This window comes from Medicago sativa, chromosome 5, assembly GCF_051527215.1.
Source record: "Medicago sativa cultivar Bolivia chromosome 5, Bolivia_mono, whole genome shotgun sequence".
In the NCBI taxonomy this organism is placed as follows: Eukaryota; Viridiplantae; Streptophyta; class Magnoliopsida; order Fabales; family Fabaceae; genus Medicago; species Medicago sativa.
Genome location: NC_140753.1, coordinates 29335234 through 29357792, shown reverse-complemented (window position 1 = coordinate 29357792; position 22559 = coordinate 29335234). Strand labels below are relative to the sequence as shown.

General features: G+C 31.6%; 1 protein-coding gene across 1 annotated transcript; it reads right to left on the bottom strand.

Moving 5' to 3' along the window:
• Positions 1–289: 289 nt before the first annotated feature.
• Positions 290–5574, bottom strand: LOC146921612 (pectin acetylesterase 8-like). Its single transcript, XM_085714970.1, has 12 exons — positions 5442–5574; positions 4628–4710; positions 4375–4504; positions 4218–4297; positions 4014–4100; positions 3807–3931; positions 3531–3591; positions 3351–3404; positions 3181–3258; positions 1194–1287; positions 850–995; positions 290–638 (listed from the first exon to the last, which is right to left on the bottom strand). Exons 1-12 carry the CDS (start codon positions 5572–5574, stop codon positions 486–488), a joined length of 1224 nt encoding a protein of 407 aa, XP_085571096.1. The 3' UTR covers positions 290–485.
• Positions 5575–22559: the final 16985 nt, after the last annotated feature.

Here is a 22559-nt window from a genome sequence, read left to right as displayed (position 1 = left end):
AAATCATTTGAAAATAGTTGCAAACTTTCCAAATTAGCAATATTATTCATTGTTTTTGCAATGCTACCATTAAATTTGTCTGTGTAAACTAATAGAAAGGTTTGTTTGGTCAAATTTCCAAAGGTTGAAGGAATAGGTCCAGAAAGATGATTTTGTGAAAGACTAAGCCTTTCTAAATTGATCAAGGATGTTGGTTTATTATTGCATGAAATTTCACTTCAAGTTAAAGGCATTGTTTATGAATGACTTCCTCTCTTACAAAATCAAGTAGCAGAAACATAGGAATTAAAAGACTATACTATAAATTTTCATTAAGAATATGGTAGGTAACTCATGCATTAAACTGTTAATGATGAAGGGTGCCCAGTATACAATTTAATTGCAGTGGAGGAATTTCATTTTATTGATAGCTTGATAAATCTGTAACAATCATATATCTTTCTCATTTTATTGTGTTTTTGCAACAATGATGAAATATATATTTATTATGTGTATGGATTGATTCTGTTAAAACGAATCTGTAATTCAAGATCTTGATTAACGTGGTTGTGACATGTTGGATTGCAAGGGTAAGGACAATCTATCTGATGGAAAGGCCTTCTGTCATAAAACCAGTCTGCTACAGCTTTTGCAACGGTCTGCAAGATGTTATGCAATGCAAACAAGTCAGTTATTCGGCTATATTAGATTCATTATTGCGACCACAGAGTTGTTGGATCGGGATACAATAGTATGCCAACCTGAATCCAACGACTCTGAAGCATTCAAAAAGGACATTGATTGAAAACTCGTGATATGCTATATTTTATGGATGAAAGGGAAGGGGGGTTAAAATAGTCAGGCTCTTACTGTTTTGGCCAACAATGGAGAGCCATTAAACAACCATAATTCCTGTAATTCAGTTTGGCAGTGGAGATAGCAAGAGTCTATGAACGTTCCTACGGATGAAGAGTTTCCTATAGGAGACAAAGCCCTTAGGAATTCTTTCCTAAATCCTGAAAATCATGGATTGGTTAGCTTACAAGAAAGAATTAATGCTAGGTAAAAAAAATATGAAGAACAATAAGCTCTTTTTCTCATGGTAATATTTTAATGTTAAGGGTAAGTAACAAACTTAACAATATTTCCTTTGATCATGAGACAAAAATTAACAATTCTAGTCAAAATAAAATATTAAGAAACAAAATATTCACCTTGCACTTGATTTAGTTGAGCAGGAGTGCATTTAGTTATATCTAGCTTGCAATTTTTCCAATCAGCGGCATCTGGCGCCAAAATGTTCTTAATCTGAATCAAAGAAATATCTTGAGGATCAAGGAAAAGCTTTGTTGAATATCTCATGCTATTAAGAGCTAATATCAAAAACATCAAATGTCATGTTCATTTTGGAATGAGTTAGCAACAAACATTTACCACTTATACAATTATTTTGGTGTGAGCAAAATAAGTTTCATAGTGAATCAAGAAATACCATTTGATTGTTTACATATTTTTTTTATCAAAGTCACATTTCCAATTCTTCTAAACTCAATGTCTGTTACTTATTAGTTCACCAATACTGGAATGAGTGATACGGCGATCCAAACTTGCCTGCATGACTGTCCAAATAAAGGATTCGTATTTGGTGCAGTCACACAAATCTTGGTCGTCAGATCAACTTCAGACGGTTAGGATTTTAAGTTTGGTATTTTATGTAGTTCAATTTCCTCTATCTTAGCATAGGTTTTGATTGATTTCTTTGTTAGGAGAGTTTTAAACTTATATTGCGTCCCTCTACTCAATGATGCATTATCACCATGCATATTTTACATGATTGCTTAAAATCTTTGTTAAATACAAGTTTTTTAACCTACTGAGTTGAAAATCATAGTGAAAATCATAGGGTCATAGTGTGTTTTTAAACTATTCTAAAACCATTTTTTCACTTGTGAATCGATTCAAATGTCATATTAAAGGACAATTTCAATCGATTCAGTGTAAACATAAAGCTGGTTTGGGAAACATTTGAAACGATTCAAATCATGTACAAGACACTTTGAATCGATTCAAACTTCATCAGGATGTTTTTAAATCGATTCAGATTTCATCCTAAATCAAATCATTCTTCAAACGAACCCATAATGCATTTTTAGTCATCTGAATCAATTCACACATTCTGATCTCAATCGATTCACACAATCTTTTTTTCACTAGAATCAGCTTTCAATTGTTCTAAAACCCTCCACCTATAAATGTAAATTTCTCTCGTTATTTCCAACAAAAAAATCATTCATTACAAGTTTCACTACTCTCTCTTTCCCTCAAAATTTTTGGGTAAACACTTTCATCAATGTTTTGTAAGATTGTGTCATAGTTTAGGGGAATACTCTTAGGTTGTGTAATGGTTTGATTTTCTCAAGGAATTTAAGGTGGTCAATCAAGATTCCAAAGTATAGAAGAAGGGTTTATTTTCCCCTCTAACATCTTGGGGTATTTTTCTTGCAATACAACACTGAAAGAATTCCATGAAGCTCATGCAAATTTGTTGAAGATAGTTCAAGGATTGTATAAGGTTGAAGAATTTAGGGCTTGAAGCTTTGGATTCAAGGTATTCAAATCGGTTTATGTTTAAGGTAATCTTGTTAGAGAAGATATAGGTCTTTGCATCTTTGGTTGCGAAGGTTGGGAATAATTGGAAGAATAATTACTTGGAAGAAAAACCTTCTGGTACTTTGTGCATTCAACAATCATAGTGGAAAACCGTGAATTTATTCGCCAATAGTAGACATACCTTATATATAGCGAGAACGATTGGGGGAACTACTGTAACTCGTGTTTTCTTTTCCTATTCTTGCAAAATTAATTAGACCTCTGTTGATTATGAACATGTTTAAATGCAATAATCTTGATGTGATTGAATTTATTAAAACCTGATTTTTCATCAATTAAACATTGTTTACAAGTAGTAATCAATCACATAATAATATTGCAATTAACTTGTTTGTGAATTAATCATAGATCAAATTCTTCTCTATTCTTGTTTGCGATTTAGCCATTTAGTTTGCTACATTTGATTGTATTGTATGAAATTAATTCAATAATAGTGTAATTTAGATTTTTTAAGTTAAATTCATGCTCAAACTGTACCTAATCCAAATCCCCAAATAAACTTATTTATGTTGAGCAACAAAATAATCTAACCTGATATGAGTCGATTGGCGAATTAACAACGAAGATTGGTGTAGTGATTTGTGATACAAAATTTTGAGGGAAAAAGCACTGCAAGATAGTAACAATTTAGAAGTATTAGTAAAAACACCAAAGAAGCAATTACAAAGGTAAGAAAATAGAACTATATTTCACAAACTAACCAGCTCTGGTTTGAGTCTTGAAGTGCATGATCTAGGCAAATTCTTTACAGAACCCTAATAGGAGGGGAAAAAAAATCAGATTAAAAATAAAGCTTCAGAAAGTATCATTCAAATGAAAATTTAGAATGAAATATGCTAGTTTTATTTAATGTGACAAATGATCAAAGTTAAGAAGGGTACATGTAAGGTAACAATTTGATTGAAGTATTCTTCAAAGCTCGGTTCACCAGATATATCTTTTCTGTTAAGAGTAACATAATGTAACATAATGAAACATATGAAATGATTTAAGGAACTTCAAAACTTAAGATAAATGTTAACTAAGAAGAATATTTTAGGTATTGCTTTAACACGTTACCACCAGGGTCTAACGCAGGTGGTTAGTGTGGACTGTGTGCATGTTGTAAACCTCTCAGAAAATTTGATTCGTATTCATAGAAAAGAGGTGATGCTTACGCATTGATAAAGTAACCAGCATCTGAAATGCATTTCACTTTAGCTCCTTTCGGTAAAAGGGCTCGAAAGCGATCACAATGCAGTAATGAGGTCAATCCTCCAGCTGAACATCCTGAGAGAATAGCCTGTAGTTGCAAGTTCTTACGAGTGAATACGAAAAAAATAAAGAGGATGAAAAAGATTGGCAAGTCATCAATTGTGTCATACATTTTGAGCATTTTTCATTCCTTTTGCTAGTAATTCCTCCATGACAGCTTCAAAAATTCTTGCTCCTCTAAAATGCAACTTAGTTACCTGATTCACACATCATATTATTAAAATTTAAAACTTTATACTAAATGTTAATATTTTCTTAGAAATTTAGATTTTGAAAAATTTTAGGGTTTAGGGTTTAGATTTCTTAAAACTTACTGGATTGACTGCTTCCACATCACCAGTAAAAGATGAACCATCACAATATCTAATCTTGATTCTGTTCCAATTGTAAAAATCTACAATTCACAACATTCTTAGAACAAATTTGGGATTTCATGAGTAAAAACAAGATCCATTGTCTAGTACAAAATACCTGGATTAAACTGTTTCTTGTCATTTAAAATTCCTGAAAATGCAAGTGTTTTATCCATTTGCTTAGATGAACCTAAACGAGTTGTCATACGAGCAAGGCAATTAGTCACATTGTGGCACCATCCCCCTCCCTAACATAAACAAAAATTGAAATTTATGTTCATCATCAGTAAAATAAAATCTTCCATGTTTTGACAAAAGAAAAGATAGTAAAACACTATTATTGATTGCAATTTTTGTAGAAAAGAACAAACCTCCATATGAACTAACCAACTGTTAATTCCTGTTCCATATCCCTTATCAAAATTGTAAGCTGGTGGACTACCATCCAAACAAACTGCAAATATTTAAAATTTCAATTTATTAACAGTTGTCGTAAACGTCAATAAAAATATATATATATATATATATATTACAAATGATATATTTTTTTAACGCTTACTAGACATGATATGAATAGCACAATTACTAAGAGTATGTTTGCCATGAGATAACTGATTTCTTTTAATTTCAAAATTGTTATGTTTGATTGAGGTAAAAAAAATCTTTTAAACTTAGTTTGAATATTTTTTCGAAATTTCAAAAGTTGAGGAAACAATTGCGAAGTATGAAAAAATATATACCTATTTGTAACTTCTAAGTCATTGGGATCAATTTAGTTTTTTTTTTTTTTAAGATTTGAAGAGTTGATTTACAAATTTTGAAAAAAATTATAGGGACCTTTATTTTATATTTTAAAATATAGGATCTGGTTTGCGAAATTGGAAAATATAGAGACCAAATTGCGAAATTTGAACAAATTATAAAGACCAATTTAAGATTTAAATGATATAAAAATAAAAAATAAATTTCAAATTATTAGTTTTTAGATAGTATTTGAAATTTTCTAAATTCAAATTTCACAAAACACTTCATTATGAAATTTATCCATTTTAAAAATTCTTCAAATTTATCATCTAAACAATATTTTACAATAAAAAATTTAAATTACCCTCTAATATCATATTCTCTCATTCAAACCAACTATATATAAAAGGACAGGTAGAAGAAGGAAAAAAAACTCCTAACCGGCTCCTTTTGCTACAGCATTTTTGACAATAGTGGTTGGTACAAAATCAGCTTCTGCATTCAGCAATACCAATGCTAATACAATCACCAGAAGGTTTAACTTTAACCATTGGCCTAATTTTGTGCTCTCCATTCTACACAAATCTAACAAATATGAAACAATAAGACTATGATATCCATATGTTATCTGGCTTTCAAAAATCTTTTCTAACTCAAGAAATAAGTCAAGTGGATACCCTTAATAGAGAGGAAAAGAAGTATCCAATTTGAAATCATGCATTAGTTAATGAAACCAATCTTTTTTTTGTTCAAATGTGATTAGGAATATTTCAACTTTATAGCATGATCTTAGGATCCATAAAAAAAATAAATGCATGTTATCTGGCTTTCAAAAATCTTTTGTAACTCAAAGAATAAGTCAACCCATGCATTAATGAAAACTCTTTAATTTTTTTCCAATGCCCTTATTAATACAAGGAAGAATTGTTTCTTTTATCTTCAAATGTGATCTGGAGTATTTCAACTTTATAGCATGATCTTATAAGCAGTAATTGCTTCATACACGAATTACCGTTGGCTCAAAAAAAAAAAAAAAACTTCAATGGTTTAGGCCAATCAAATTCAAACTAACCCAAATGCCTCATCGGTTTTGACATTCCACCATGAAAAATCTAATAAAAAAACTTGTATTTTCTCAAATACGAATATCTGCTATCATAATCATAATGCAATACAAAAAGACCCAATAAAAGTAAGAAAATCCCCTTAAAAAAAAATGAGTAAGAAAGACAACCTTCACGGCAGGAGCAGGAGCCACAGACTTTGATTCTAGTAGAGGGGCTAACTCTAAAGATTAGAGTTCATCCGATAAATATTGATGCATCAAATTTTATATACTAATTAAATTTTCTAAAACATTAATTACATTAGAATCGATAGTCAAAATTTGATCATATTTCCTAAAATGTACTTATTCTAGTTTTATTTTATTTTGTAAGAAGCAATGCATTTTTCTTTTGTAAAAAGGACAATATAATTATATCTTTCTAAAACTTTAAGAGCAATGTTATATCTCTAGAAAAAAAACATCAAGAATTCTTCAAGAATAAAAAGCAACCAATCACAATGCACTATTTGCCACAATTCAAGGAGGTGTAACTGAAAAATAGGAAGTGGGCAAATAAATCATGCAATTAAAACTTGCCACATGTTTCTTGAAAAATTCTTGATGCTATTTTTCTAGATAAATAGCATTTTCCAAACTTTAATTACACTAGTCAAAAATTCATATTTCCAGTCAACGAAAAAAGCACAACTTTATTCATGCATATATGGTACTTTTTTTTTTAAGAATTTATTCATGCATATCATTTTTTTTAGGAAGTTATTTCGGTATATGATGTAAGGTCTTGTTTTGACTTTATGAATGAATTTTTGTAATAGAAAATATAAGAAGAAATACATTCAAATAATTAAAAAAGCACAACTTTATTAATTCGTCTCGACACTAAAAAACTTTGGACCGGCAACACACACAGTTCGCAGTTCTCTTCAATCATTTTTAATTGACGTTTTTTTTTTAGGAAGTTATTTCGGTATATGATGTAAGGTCTTGTTTTGACTTTATGAATGAATTTTTGTAATAGAAAATATAAGAAGAAATACATTCAAATAATTAAAAAAGCACAACTTTATTAATTCGTCTCGACACTAAAAAACTTTGGACCGGCAACACACACAGTTCGCAGTTCTCTTCAATCATTTTTAATTGACGTTTTTTTTTTAGGAAGTTATTTCGGTATATGATGTAAGGTCTTGTTTTGACTTTATGAATGAATTTTTGTAATAGAAAATATAAGAAGAAATACATTCAAATAATTAAAAAAGCACAACTTTATTAATTCGTCTCGACACTAAAAAACTTTGGACCGGCAACACACACAGTTCGCAGTTCTCTTCAATCATTTTTAATTGACGTTGCTATTAGATTAATTTGCGCTGTTGTTTTTTTCTTCCAATTTTCTCAAAAATTATTCCAATGATCTTTCAATTCATGTGTTAATGTAGATGTGGATTGTGTTTACCTCTTTGGTTCTCATGCTTACTTCGTCGTTGTCCTTGAATATCTCGCCAATAAGCCTATTTTTTGCTCATCTCTCTTATTCATATACAGCTCCTTTGCCTTCCCTATCAAATTTCCAATTCACTGTCAGGTGAAACATTCTTCTCTTTCGAATGTTCACTTTTTTTTTTTTTTTTTGCATTGAAGCTATATTGCAAAATTTGAACGAATTCTTTCATATTTTCTTTTGGCTTTTATCAATAGGCTATTATCACTACCAAATTAAAGGAAAATATTTAAGGAAAAAACTCAAATAATATAATCCCGATTATCACATAACATATCGATTTAAGTTATATGCCAACAAAATATGTAGGGCACAATTTAGCAACGTTTAAACCGTGCAAAATGTGTAGAAGGGGGCAGGTTTCGGATTTTATCATTCTAACTCTATTTGGATCATAAAATCCAAAGGACAATTTTGAAAGAAAAAAAAATAGCGTGCACAAGAACTTCATAAGATGGGAAAAGTAATAGTCGTAGTTTAGTTGTGTCAAACTTTTGGACCCTGCGTTGTAGCCCAATTTGCACATGATATGACCCTATTAAACACTCGAAAAAATATTACTTAACCGGATCAGTTTACGGTGATTAGTTTACAATGAAGTGAGCTGCACCTCTATTTATAGAGGTTCACTATTTTAGGTTCATTAGGCGAAGGAAGGATTGCCTACCGAATCAAGTATTTTTCCTTTGAGGGAAAAGCCAACTGTCTTCAGATATTTTTTTCGAACCGTCTTATTTCGGTAGGCAAGCCAAAACTCGCCTAGCAAACCACCTTTAGAATTTTCTTTTGGAACTTTTTATTTGGGCTCGCTTTCACTTCGCTCAGCTCCCCTAGAGAATCGGGAATGTCACTGGATGTCTTTGTGGAGCTCTAGAGCTTGCTTTTGGCGCGTGTGTTTGTCTTGCTTTGTTCCGTATTGGTGTAGTCATTTCCAAAACCTACAAAAAAAAAGTGCGGGAAATAGACGTATTAGCTTCTTAGCATAATTTTGTGATATAAACGATATTTATATATAATTGGGTGATTTTTGTGTTGAATTTCTTGTAAAACAAGTCGATAAGTGTTATGGAAAATAACAGTAATTTGACACTTATTAAATCTCCCCAACTTAAAATTTTGTTTGTCCTCAAACAAAAGTCCTCAAAAAGATATTTTCACCTTTCACAATTCGATTGAATGCGAGAATGAATTCACAAGGTTTCTAGTGAATCAATCATTTTTTAAAAGAGATGATTGCTAATAATGCATGACTCAATAGTGAATGGCACGGTCAAGTCTTATGTTTACCACTAATCTAGAATCAGACCATGAATGTGAACTATATCCAAAGCACATACTTCATTTCATATCCAAATCAATAACATAGTTAATATTGAATCACACATAACACACTTATTTATAAGTAAATAATGAAATTTAAGAACATATGTGAAATTGAACTCACATCTGAAAATTATGATAACATCCTGATCAAGTTAGGCATTCATTTAAGCATGTTAGTTTGAAAGCATTAAAAGATATATCATTAAGGTCTTTTGAGAGTTATAATGGGGCATGGTTACAAAAGAATTGTCATTTGTATGGGTCATTTATACAAAGTGGCCAATGTATATAGGAGCATTCACACATTTGATATTTACAAGAAACATGTTATTTACAATCAATCTCCTCTTTTACAAACCCTTGGTGATATAAACATTTGTTATAAACTATTCTTGACAACTTATTTTCTTTTTTATTTTCTTTTTCATTTCATTCTTCTATTTGTTTTCAAGTTAATATTTTAAAATTCACCACATTATTTCTTCTTTTTTTAAAATCACCACATTACTTGACCTTCAAGTAAGCCTCATTTTTCTCCCCAACTTGAATAATATCATATAATTTGTATGAGTGATTGATGTACGGATTAAGCAAGTGTACCAAATCGTTTATCAAGTAATAAAGTGATAAGTAGAGTATCGTATCCACAGGGATTGTCGTTTCGTCCAAACAACTCGAGTTACTTATTTTTAAGTTGACGATATAATAAAAGATAACAGTTAGAGAGTTGCAATTTTTATCTGTTTGCAACAGAGCAAGTTTACCTATTTTTGGTTGCAGAAAAGTAAGCAACGGTTAGGATTCTTCGAATCCCCCTATTTATATTGTTGAATATTAAATAACAGTCATGTCGCGTTTATTTAACTTAGGTATGCTATACAAGTGTCCTCGTGAGGTTAGCTCAGTTGGTAGGGACAATGCATAATATATGCAAGGTTCGGGGTTCAAACCCCGGCCACCACCAAAAAAAAGGTATACTATACAAGTGATGAGGCTGTTGGGATGTTACTAACCTAATAGGTTGGAAGTTCCACATGTTGATCACACAGTGATCCTTACGTGTGGGGTCTATACATCTCAGTTAACTAGGTCTATCCCTCCAATGTTTGGTTGCACCTGCTAGTCACACGGTGATCCTTACGTGTGGGGTCTTACCACCTCAAAGGTAATTGAAAAAATAGAATTTATGTTGGCTTTCCACCATTTCCCAAGGTAATGAAGGCCAAGGTTTCTTATGTCCATCCATTTATGCATCTTAGGACACTTATAGCACACACACTCTCTCTCTCTCTCACACAGTAGTTCTACAAACGGGCATCCCTATCAGCGTCTACCCTACCAAGGGTTTAAGAGAATAGTTCTATTAGGTTGCGGCTTATTTCCTTCAAGAAGACACTTGTTTCCTTAATTACTAACTAGTCACCTCCTAGGTTCAAGAGATTTTACTCAATATTAGTAATGTCACCTCCGAAGTACTTACTACTAAGGTCAACTCGCTCTCGGTATCTTTCGCTTGTTATAACTAATTACTTACTAAACAGATAGATATTAGTAGTAAGATATAAATATCAAGATATAAGCATCATGATAGTAATATAAATATTAGGCCATGTCACAACCTAAGTATCTAATCTAGGGTTGTGCCTACTACAGAAATAAACTAATCTAAAAAGAATTAGTTACACATGGTAACTAAAAACAAATTACAATAGATAAAATCATACGCTATAAAATCAAGGAGAAGATGGAAACTCTCCTGAAGCTCCAAATATGTCTTCCTCTTGAACTGCCATAGTTCTGAACGAGCAATTCTGAATGAGGAAGGCTAGTATTTATAGTGAGAGTTTCTACCTGGGTTTGGGCTAAAAGTGTGGGATTTGCCCACAAAAAAGCAGGAAAAGACGCTTGTGCCCCGCACTTTTCAGATGCACCGGGTGCGTGGCTAGCATGCTTAGCGCATCTGAGTGTGCCAAAATCCATGCCCTGGGCGCATGGCTAGTGAAAACCATGCCCTAGGCGCATTTTTCATGTGCTAGGAGCATGACACCTCTTCCTGGGCCCAAATTCTCCGATTTTTCGTCGTTTTAGGTCTCCGTCTTCAAATAACTTGCCTCTAAACTTGGGAACATAATTCCTCCCTTTTGTAAGTCTCTTGAGGCCTCTTGAATCTTCATTCTTGGTCTTTTTAAGTTTTCACAAATCTTCGAATGTTCTTGATTTGCATGTTTTCTTCGTGAATTACTTCAAAAACCCCCTAAAATTGTTTTGTTTCGGGAAAACTAGAATTACAAACTCAAATATAGAAAACATTACAAAGTCCCGAAATCATAGGCAATTGTTCTAATACACCTCATTTTTGCTGCTAAAACTTAATGAAAATAACTTAAAAACATGCGAAGAATAACGTAAGATGACCTGTCATCAGCGATCCTCTATCCAAAGACAAAGCACATAATTGAAATAAACAATGAAGGTTTAGGGTTCTATGTTCAAGAAGAAAAAATCAGAATTTGCTTAGAGACCAGTTCTGAATTGGATTTAGAAAACAAGGCATGTTTGCTAGGCGAGTTAGGCTTGCCCAGCGAATATGGCAGTCACATAACCATAAGACTAAGACATATATATCACACAACAAACAACTACTTAATTATACAGAGTTAACAAGTTGCTCAAAGTTATTACATCACCACTTGAAGTTGAACACATTACCACACACATAAGTTATAACTTGTGGCGGAGCCCTTCATGGGCTGGGGTGGGCCACGGCCCATCCAGAAAAATTAAAAAATCAACGATTATAGGTCTATTTTGTGAGATTTTATATAATTTTGTGTCGGTTTTAGGTTTCGGTTGATCCAAATTCCCGCAAAGTGGTGTAGTGGTCCACCCGAAAAATTTAAATAATTCAATTATAGGTCTATTTTGTGAGATTTTATACAATTATCGGTTTTAGGTTTCGGTTGATCCAAATTCCTGCAAAGTGGTTTAGTAGCCCACCCGAAAAAATTTAAATAATTCAATTATAGGTCTATTTTGCGAGATTTAAACAATTTTTCAACGGTTAATTTTAGTGGCCCACCCAAACTTTTTTTTCTGGCTCCGCCACCGGTTATAAGGACACAGATTAAAAACACATATAAGTTAAACACAGCACCACAAGTTATTTAAAGCATATAGTTATTAAAGACTAAATTTGAAGGAGAATAAGTGACTCAAGGCATATTTAAATTTGTCAAATGTCATACACTAAGTATGACGATTTTTATTTTTTTTCAAGTTAAATATGACGATGTTTTTTTTTTAAGGAAAGTATGACAATGTTAGAGAGTGCTCTTACACATATATAGTTCTACAACACGTAAGTTCTAAACCAGAAAAGACTCTAACTTCTTTGAGCTTAATATCGTAACAAGCACAATAACTCAGGTAAATAAGCTTGATATCTTAAAATTATAAGTAACAATTGGATATACATGATCATTTGTTTAGTCGATAAACAATATTTTCTTCTAGTGATTGGAAGCTTTTGTAGGCTAATGTGTCTATCACGAAATCGTATAAAAGTGTAAATATAATAAATAAATAAAAAGGGTAAATTGAGTCCAAATTAAAAATATATTCAAAATAAATATGTCACAATTTAAATTGCAAAATAAAAAAATCAAATGTAATAGAATCGATCGTATAAAAGTGTAAATATAATAAATAAATAAAAAGGGTAAATTGAGTCCAAATTAAAAATATATTCAAAATAAATATGTCACAATTTAAATTGCAAAATAAAAAAATCAAATGTAATAGAATCGAAATACTGAATGTTGATGTAAACATAGCTGATTTTGTAAAATTTCAAATTACACGGCAAACACATTGACGAACTAAACAAAAACGATAAAGACTATCTAGTCTGATTGTGTCATGTCGATCACTCCCTATTTTCAACCTCGATCTCTTCCTCACTTGTCATCTCATCAACTACCTGACCAATAATATGCAAGGAGACATAAGAGAAACGCAATGAATGTGAGTCATTACACTCAAAAATATTAAATGAGTGGACTACAATACCTCAAATGCACATAACAATATCATCATCAACTTAATAATCATAACACAAACAATTAATAATGCATGGAACCATGTCTATACAGGTAAAAAAAATTATCTATTATCCCACAAACATAAATTAAAAAAAATTATCTATTATCACACAAACATAAATTTATAGTCAAGTGATAATCGATTATCTATTTCACATAATCAATTATATTTTGGCCTAATTGATTATTCTACAATCTATAGTAGAATTTACTTTTGATATTTCTTAATTTTATGCACACTAATTGATTAGCCTATTTTCCCTAATCCTAATCGATTAACATCCGGGGTCAGACTTTCGGGTGTACAAGGAGCTCAATGGAACCGGGCATCCCCAAGGTATGGGCCTCAAAAAAAAATTATAGCCCAGTAGTACTACTAAGTACTACCCCATTAAAAAAAAATCATTGTTCTCTTTTTTTCTGATACCACGCGTTCCATCACCATCACTCCATCGGACTTTCCTTTTCTTCTTCCCTGATTTGATTTTCTTTTCCTCTTCTATTGTCTTGTTTTAGGCCTATTAGAATTGAGTCATCTTGCTTTTGGTGTTAGGTGGGTGTTTTTCTGGGAGGGTGGTTTGAGGTTCCTCATGTATACAGTAGTGATTTTCACATTTTGGTGTATCGCATATATACGATACCTTGTATTTATCTTTTAAATTTCTTAAATAGAACATTGTTCTTTTAAATAAAAAAAAAGTTTTTGTTTTATTACGGACCTCATTTCACTTACAGAACCGAGCCTCTGGATTCGTATGAGCGGCCCTGTTAACATCCTAACAAGAGCAACATGAATTCACCATAAATACAACAGTCAACACTTATCATCGACAATATCCACAAAATGAGAAATTCTTAGGTGAACTCTCTCACCTAACACGTCATTCTTACACCCAACCAATTAAAACTCAACACCTAATTAAAATAATTAAAAAAATAATTTAAAATTAATTAGGGGTGGTGGTGCTGATCAGTTAAAGAAAGTGGAGAGAGGGGAGAGGGAAAACGTCACAAATAATAAGGAAAAAAATATGATTTTAAATTATCTTTTTAAATATTTTAATAAGGTGTTGGGTTTTAATTGGTTGATTGTAAGAATGATATGTTAGGTGAGAGTTCATCTAAGAATTTCTCCCACAAAATATCGTCACTGCATGTTTTGATGCCTAAGCATTCAAACATCTATCAAATAGCACATATAACTCAATAAATAATGAAAACAAGAGGTGTTACACCAAACCAACTAGGATTTTTTATTACTTACCTCCAGATTTAGTTCTTCCGCTAAATCATCCTTTCTTTTTTTCTTGTCAATTGTATTTGTTGAACTGGTTCTACAATTGTACAAATCAACACCGCCAAATCAGCACAAGTGGGTTCAAAAAAAAAAAAACTTACACTAAAACAGAAAATACTATAATTAAAAGAACTAAAATCATATTTAAACATACTCATTTGTCAACAAAAATATATATTTACACATAATTTTTTTGAAAGGAGTCTACATATATTTACACATACTTATAAAAGGCCGGATGATATCCAAAATCAACCTAAAAATTATTAATTTACGCTCTACTACTAATTCGATTTTTTTAGGGTTAGATAAATTTTTGCCTCATATAAATATCTCAAATTTTGTTTTTGTCCTTCTAAACATTTTTAGCAAGGCTGGTCACCCAAATATTTTCTATCGCGTCTTTTAGACCTTGTTTTTAAATTAACTCATGTATGTCCTACGCATTTTTTAATAAGTTTTTACATAGCTACTTAGAATATTATAGCAATCTCTCATATAGAACTTTGGAATTTTTTTAGCAAAACATAAATTATTAAGCGCTAATACTTAAAAATTTTATATAATGTACTAAATATGACTACAAATTATTCAAAATTTTGAAGAACACACATGAGTTTACTTTAAAATAGAGACAAAAATTGACGACGAAAAATATTTGAGGGACTAAAACTTGATGAAAATTTTTAGAAAGACAAAAAGCAAAATTTGAAAATTTAATAGTGACCAAAAATTTCTAACACATTTTTTTAATAATGTGTATTTTATTTTACCTTGCACTAGATGCTTGTTCAACTTCATGTATGTCTTCTAGTTTTGCCATCATATACAAAGCCTCAATTCTTTCAATATATTCTGACCTGTTATCAGCTCGATATAAAACCTGCATACAAATAATTGTCAATGAATAATTTAGATAAACCTATGTATGTAGTATAGTCAATATTTCAATTGGTTTTTTTTCGAGCTTTTCAATTGGTTTTATAAGCTATAGTCATTGAAATTCTTCAACAAAATTTATGTAATCTACTAATTACAACATTCTAGTTCTAGACTAAAGTTCATATTACAGCTAATTTGAAGGGAATGTCTAACCATTTATACTAACCGCTATTGGTAACTAATATCATTATGACAAAAAGTTGATTAATATCACCACACCAAAAAAAAATTAACTAATATCATAAAAATGTATGAAGTGATCGTTTTGAATAACTTGTTGGTATAATAAACAATTATAATTTACATGCGTTAGCGCAATCAAAATAGCATAAAGACGGACACGTGAGTATTTATAAAAGAACAAACATTCTTTGCAGGACTATAGGCAAGAACCGTTCCCAAACATTTATAATGAGATAGAGTGAGTTAGTTGCATAAATTAAAGAAAACATACTTGGAGCTTATTCTTTTCAGGACAATAGGAAATAATTGTTCCCAAACATTTAACTCCATCATATTCACTGCATATAATGAGACCCATGAATTCTTGAGGATCAATATCTTCTGGAGTGTCATTGCCTTCTTTGTCCCTGTGCTTTGGATTAGCATTTCTCAAAATGCTCAAAACTTCATCTGGCTTCAAAAGCTTTTGTGTATTATCTTCGTATTCAATCTAAATATTCAAATAAATATAATTATTAATGCAGAACAATGAGAATGTTGCAAAGTCATCATCTTACAAAAGTTTTACGAAAAACCCAATAATTTAGTTTTTAACTATCATTCTCTTTTTTTTCTCAAAAAAAACTATCATTCTCTTTTCAATTTAGTTTATAAACATTGTAAATATAATAAGTAGTTTCTAAAGTATATAAAATTGGTCAATTTAGTTCCTAAAGCATTTGAAAACCTATCAATTTAGTCTCAAATATCTAAATAACTATAATTAAATTGGCGTATTTTACTTTTCTTTTTTAAAATAATAATAATAACTGTTTTAACTATGTAAAATATTCCTTGCACCAAATTGAAAAAGATGTATTAATAAGACAAAAGTGCAATCATATATTCTTATCTGAGTAACATTATACACTTTAGAAAAACTTATAATAAAAACATAGAAGTATTCTTTCAAAAAAAAAAAACATAGAAGTATTATAAATAAATATATAAGTGATATTAACCAAATTTGAATAATATAATTTCAAACAAGAAAAATGTACATAAAGCAGTGCATACATGACAACTAATCAATCACAAAAGACGGTGAACTCATACTTTTAACAGATTCATTCTTGAAAGAAAGTGTGTAACAATTCCATGAATTCTATCTCCATCATGTTCCTTATAAATACTTTGGCCTATTAATTTTTTAGCGGCCACTATTTGTTGTTGAGTTAAATTTGCTCCTCTTGTTTTCTGTGAAAAGAAATATCCAAAATTTAAGATCAGATTCTTTATATATTCATTGTAATTTGAATACATTAAACAAACGCTAAAGTAAAATTGAGATCATAGCATTTAGTTGATATAAATGAGAACATAGCACATACATGTTTGCATCTTTTAGGCTTATCTCTGGCAGAAGAAGCACCACCTTCATCAACATGGAAACCAAGTTCAAAAATTAGTAGAATGTTAAATACTACAACCTCCATCTCTAAATATAAGATCCTTTTAAAGAAAAACATGTGAATTAAGAAAGTTGAATACCCTGCAAAATATAGAGCAGAAGGATTTGTACTAGAGGAACACACCCAAAATAGTGAAAACCAAAACAAGAATAAAAACACCAGAACAAACACAAAAACCAAACACACAACATCCACGAAAACCACAACAAAAACAACACCGCAACACAAAAGCAACCACAAACACTCATCAAGCCCTCAAACCACCTCCCCGATGAGAGACAACCCTACCTTGGATTATCAGAGCGAGGAACAACACCAAAAAGGTGGCCGGATACCAGAATTCAAACCTCACAACCCACCAATGACATAACATCGACACCATAAGACTCTAAAGATTCCAACACATGACGGGAAGAGCCTCCCAAACTTAGAAGGAGCAGGGGTTACTAGGGTTTTTACCAAGGAACCACTACCCATGAGGAAAGTATCTCCCTAACCACTAAAATCTCGGCAGAAATAGATCCCCCCAAACAAAGATAAGATCATTGTGGGAACTCCAGATAGTCCACAAAAAAATACATCAAACATGGGTCAAACCTATCATGACCCTCTTACTAACACCTAGCCCTGAGAAATATAAGAAAAATGATAAACCTTCTGATGAGGAACACACAAAAAACCTAACAACCAAAAAATATTACAAGTCACATATTCGGAGATCTCATACAACAGAAACAAGTGGGATGTTGATTCCATATGATCATCACAAAACAACAACAAGTACCCACATACGTTACCACCTTACACCTAATAAGATTATCCCTATTAAGATCCCAGTTCTGAAGAAGTTGCCAAGAGAAAACAACTACCATCGGCGGAGCCCAAGACTTTCAAACCTTAGCCAACACCCTTATGAAGTCCACACGCTTAGCTTAAAACCGCATAAGAATACTTAGCTGAGAACTTCCTTTTTGGATCAAACTTCAACCACCAAGCATTCGCCCTCTCCGGAGGCCCGATTTGGGTCAACGCATAAAGGAGTTATTACTGAATATCCAACTCCCAAACAAAAATTTGTCTCCTCAAGGAAAAATTCCACCTCCATAAATTACCCTCCCATTGACCTATCTCGCTAACCACCTGCAGTTGTTGCTTAAACACCTAAAACAACCCCCCTAAAACCTAGTCTTTAACATTGTACCATCCACCCACAGATCATACCAAAAGAATGTCTACAAAACATTACAACCACTTTTTTCCTTCCATGTAGGGAACCACTCTATAGCTGCACCTCTTAAACCACCCATCACAAACACCTCTTTCCACTAATGCGAAACCCCCCAGAGTCCCCCTGGATGACCCCCATGATGAGAACATGAGGATAAAAATCTATATCTCACCTTGAGGATATCTCTCCAAATAGTGGGCTCGTCATTCAACAACATCCACCTTCATTTGCCAATGAGATCAAGTTTCACCAGCCGAAGATCTCGCACCCTCAGGCCTCCATCATAATAGGCTTACACAATTTTTCCTACTACTATGTTGTTATTATTTTGTAATTTTGTCTTTAGTTACCATGAGGAACTAAATCAAAATTGGATATGATTCTAAGATGAACCTCTATTTGTTTGTTAAATCTTTTAAATTCAAGTCTTTTATTTAGTAATTTTATGCGATCTATATAATTTTCATATGCAAAACTCTTAATTCCTGTGTGATCCCTAGGGAATGTGACATAGCTAGGAAATACACCCGAACTTAGGAACAAGAGGCTTCAAAAGATATTGCTGGTCATATTTTCTCGAACGTTGCATATTGAATTTTATTCTCAACTAGGGTAAGAGGGATGCATGTATGTAGAACTACCAGGGTAAGAAGGAATATGTGATGAAATTATAAGATTCATAGATGAAGTTAGAGCCTTTAGATGAAAATTTAGATATCCCGATTCTTTTGTGTTTCAATTACCTCTAAGAGAGTAAGGCCCCAATCTAATACTTGCATGTTGGCCTATTGGACCATGTAGTATTGACAACTATGCAACCTTTAGAGTTATGTATAACCTTAGAGTGATCAACATGTGAAACTCAACAGCTGGTGGGAGATACTTCCCCAGAAACTCATCATTGAAATAGAACCCTTGTATCATAACTGAATGTTGACTTGCCTTTAATCCAACAAGGAAATATAGGGGATTCGAAGAATCCAGAACTCCACTAAAGTTCTGCAATCAAACCATGTAACTAACTCACTACTGCTTAGCGCAATCAAATCAAACTTTCACCCCCCCCCCCCCCCCCCAATTTACTGTATTTATTTATTTTATTTGTTTTTTATTTTATGTTTTAATAAGTAATGGGAGTTGTCGAGCTGAAATGACAATCCATGTGGAGACGATCTTACTTACTACTTTATTATATGTGAACGATTTGGTACACTTGTCAAAAGTTTCCATTAATTCACAAAAATTGACGCCCTGCTTAAAAAGGTAAGTTTTTTCAAGTGAACACCATGGGTGTAACGCATGAGGCTGACGAGGGTGGGGAGTGATCGATGGTGCACGACATGACAATGAGCATCTTCTGGTAGATTCAAGGCAAACAAAATCCACATCAAAATGAGAAAGATCTTAAAGATGTGCAGGTTTGTGACTACATGGTTGAAGGAATGATTATGAGAATTGTTTGGTTAAACATATATCAACAAGATGCATCTTCTTTTCGGTAGTTCATTCCATAAGAACTCCACATTTAAGCGTACTTGACTTAGAGCAACTTTGGGATGGGTGACCTTCTGGAAAGTTTATCAAAAAACATGCAAGAGAGGATAAAACACCCTAAAAAGACTCGTGTTGATTTGTAGGGTCAGTTGGCAACACTTAAAGTCATATGAGATGTTACAATGGGTACAGATAGGGTATTGAGAAATTTTCCAAAGACAAAAATTTCGTGTTGTGGAAATTAAAGATGCATGTAATTTTGAATCAACAAAAATGTGTAGAAGCTTTGAAAGGTGAAACGTTGATGTTGGAAAACCTTAACACAATCATAGAAGACCAAGATGATTGATAATTCAAGGAGTTACTATATAATGTGCATGGAGATAAGATGTTGAGGGAAGTCACTAAGGAAAAGATTGTGGTCTAAATGTAAACAAAATTGGAGTCGTTGTATATGACCAAGTTGTGGGTCAAAGAGTTTTGGGTGTCCACCAATTTTTTTCTAATTGAATATTATTTTTTATATATACTTTTGTCTTGCATATATGTCTTTTTCACCTATTTAGATGTTTCCTTACTACAAAACTATCATTCTTCCCACATTATATAAGTCCTACTCCTAAGTCACGTGTTTCCTTTAATGCTTCACTCGTGAACATAGCCTATCTTTATTATTTGTATTTTCATATCTTTTAGTGTGTGATTTGCTTAGGCGATTTTAAGCAGAAAGAAATATGAGAGGGACAGAGAGGGAGATAGAAGATGTTGGCTGATTTGATTTCCCAATGAAATCATGAATAGAGATTGAAAAATATGGAATTCATGTAAAAAAAAAATTATACATGATAACGAAGAAAGTAGTAAGAAGAAGAGAGATAAAAAAAAAGTAAGAAGAAGCGATGATATATTTCTTTTTTCTTCAATAATATCTCTTTCATCTCTTTTTGTATTGAACCAAACTAAGAGGGAGAAAAACACATTTCCCCTCTTATATTTCTTTTATCTTTCCTTTGTACCAACTCATGAATTAATATGTTTTATTTTTTTCATCTTTCTCTCTTTTCACCTTTTTTTCCAACGATCAAACAAACCCTGCCACTTTAATTGATATCTTTCTCACACACACATTTTTGTTCTTGTTCATTTTTCTTAGAATTATTTGGTTTGTTACTGTTTGGGTTTTATGGAAAGCGAGGAACAACTGTATTTTCCAAAATGCGGTCTTTTCTACAGATGGTTTGCTCGAGAAAGTGAAACTCAATTCTTTTTTATGGCTGAAAGCAAATCAAGCAACATTTAATTATAGTTATCATGATTGGTGGAGGCATCCAATCCCTTGTATAGGTGCTCATTTGTAGTTATTTTTTCTGTTTCGACAGGTGCCTATGTTTTGTTAGCACCTAATTTGTATATATACTTTTGGTGGGTTTCCCTTTGCACACCTTGTGCGGGGTGATCCACTGTTGTTTATAATATATCATTTTAGTTTGTTAAAGAAAAAATTCAAAATGAAATTTTATTTTTATATTAACTAAATATTTTAAAAATGCGATGAACACACACAAGAGTCAATTTTCTATTTGGGTTCTAAATCAATTTTCCTTCTTGGCCTTATTATCCTTTCGAAAGGAAATTTAGAGAAACTATTAAAAAAATAATTTTAACATATTTAATAATCGGTCGCACACAAGAATCATATAAACAAATAAAAATTGTAAAAATAAAATACCCACAAGTTACATCCAAGGAGATTAAATAAATCGAAAATTTTGTATATCAAAAACTCAAGATTGATATACCTCCAATATTGTTAAGGGATTGAGTGTCATAATCATCACCCATTTTCATATGATGCTCTTCAAATCATCACCTAAACATAATCCATCAAAGAATTACAAAACAAAATACTTAGCTAATTGATCAAAAAGTCAATACAATAGGAAATTTTAAACATGAATGAGAAGACATTATATTAAAAATTAATCTAGAAGCAACTGATCACCGCACCCTTGAGAATTGAGAAATCATACTTACTGTGAGAAGCAAAATATGTCAAGAAAAATGTTATAACTTTATAAGTAGTATTGTGTATGAGGTATCATTTATTTTAATATGATATGTTTCTCTCAAGAATGTTCTCTATAAAGTATTTTATATTTATGCATCACTATGACTAATAATGAATTGCTAAATGTACAATCAGATTATTTGCTTGATAATAAAGCCAATAGATCCATGTATTTTTCTGATTGTTTAGCATCCCTACCACCCTCTTTTTAAATTCCAAACCCTAATCTTTTTCCCCTTAAAAAGTACCTCTAGACTTGGCTATTGAAAACACAAGTTTCCCCACAAAACAAAACAAAAACAAAAACAAAAACAAAAAAAAATATATATATTTGGACGACAACTTATTTTATTCTATTAAAAATTCACTTTCAATGGAGGATAGTATTGAGCAAGATGGTGCGAGCAACAACTAAGCAGCAATTGTTTGAACTTTAATGGAATGGTTTTTGTACAACATATGTGTTAAAACCCTAAAATTTTGTTATTTTCTTTTTAGCCCTTTGAGTTAGTTGTAAAAAAAAAAATTATTATGTTTAGAAATCCATATAGGATAGTTATAAATATGTTAGAATTTGTTTTTACAGATAGAAATTGATATTATTTTTTAATCAATAAATCGATTTATGTGAATAATCAACTAATATCATAAAATTGATTAATGTCATGTTGTATTAGAATATCTTGTTTTGATTACAAAAATCAATTATGCTTGTACAAAATCAATTTTTGCGGTATCTAATTCAAAAAGATAAAACAGCTCTACTTTTTAAGAGATCATATCTGAATCCAACAAAAACACTATCTTGTGAAGACTAAAACTCTAAGCTATTTAAACAATACTTCAAAAAAAATTCATCTAAACCTTTAGCATCTCTTAATTGTTTAACATCACCAAAGTCTA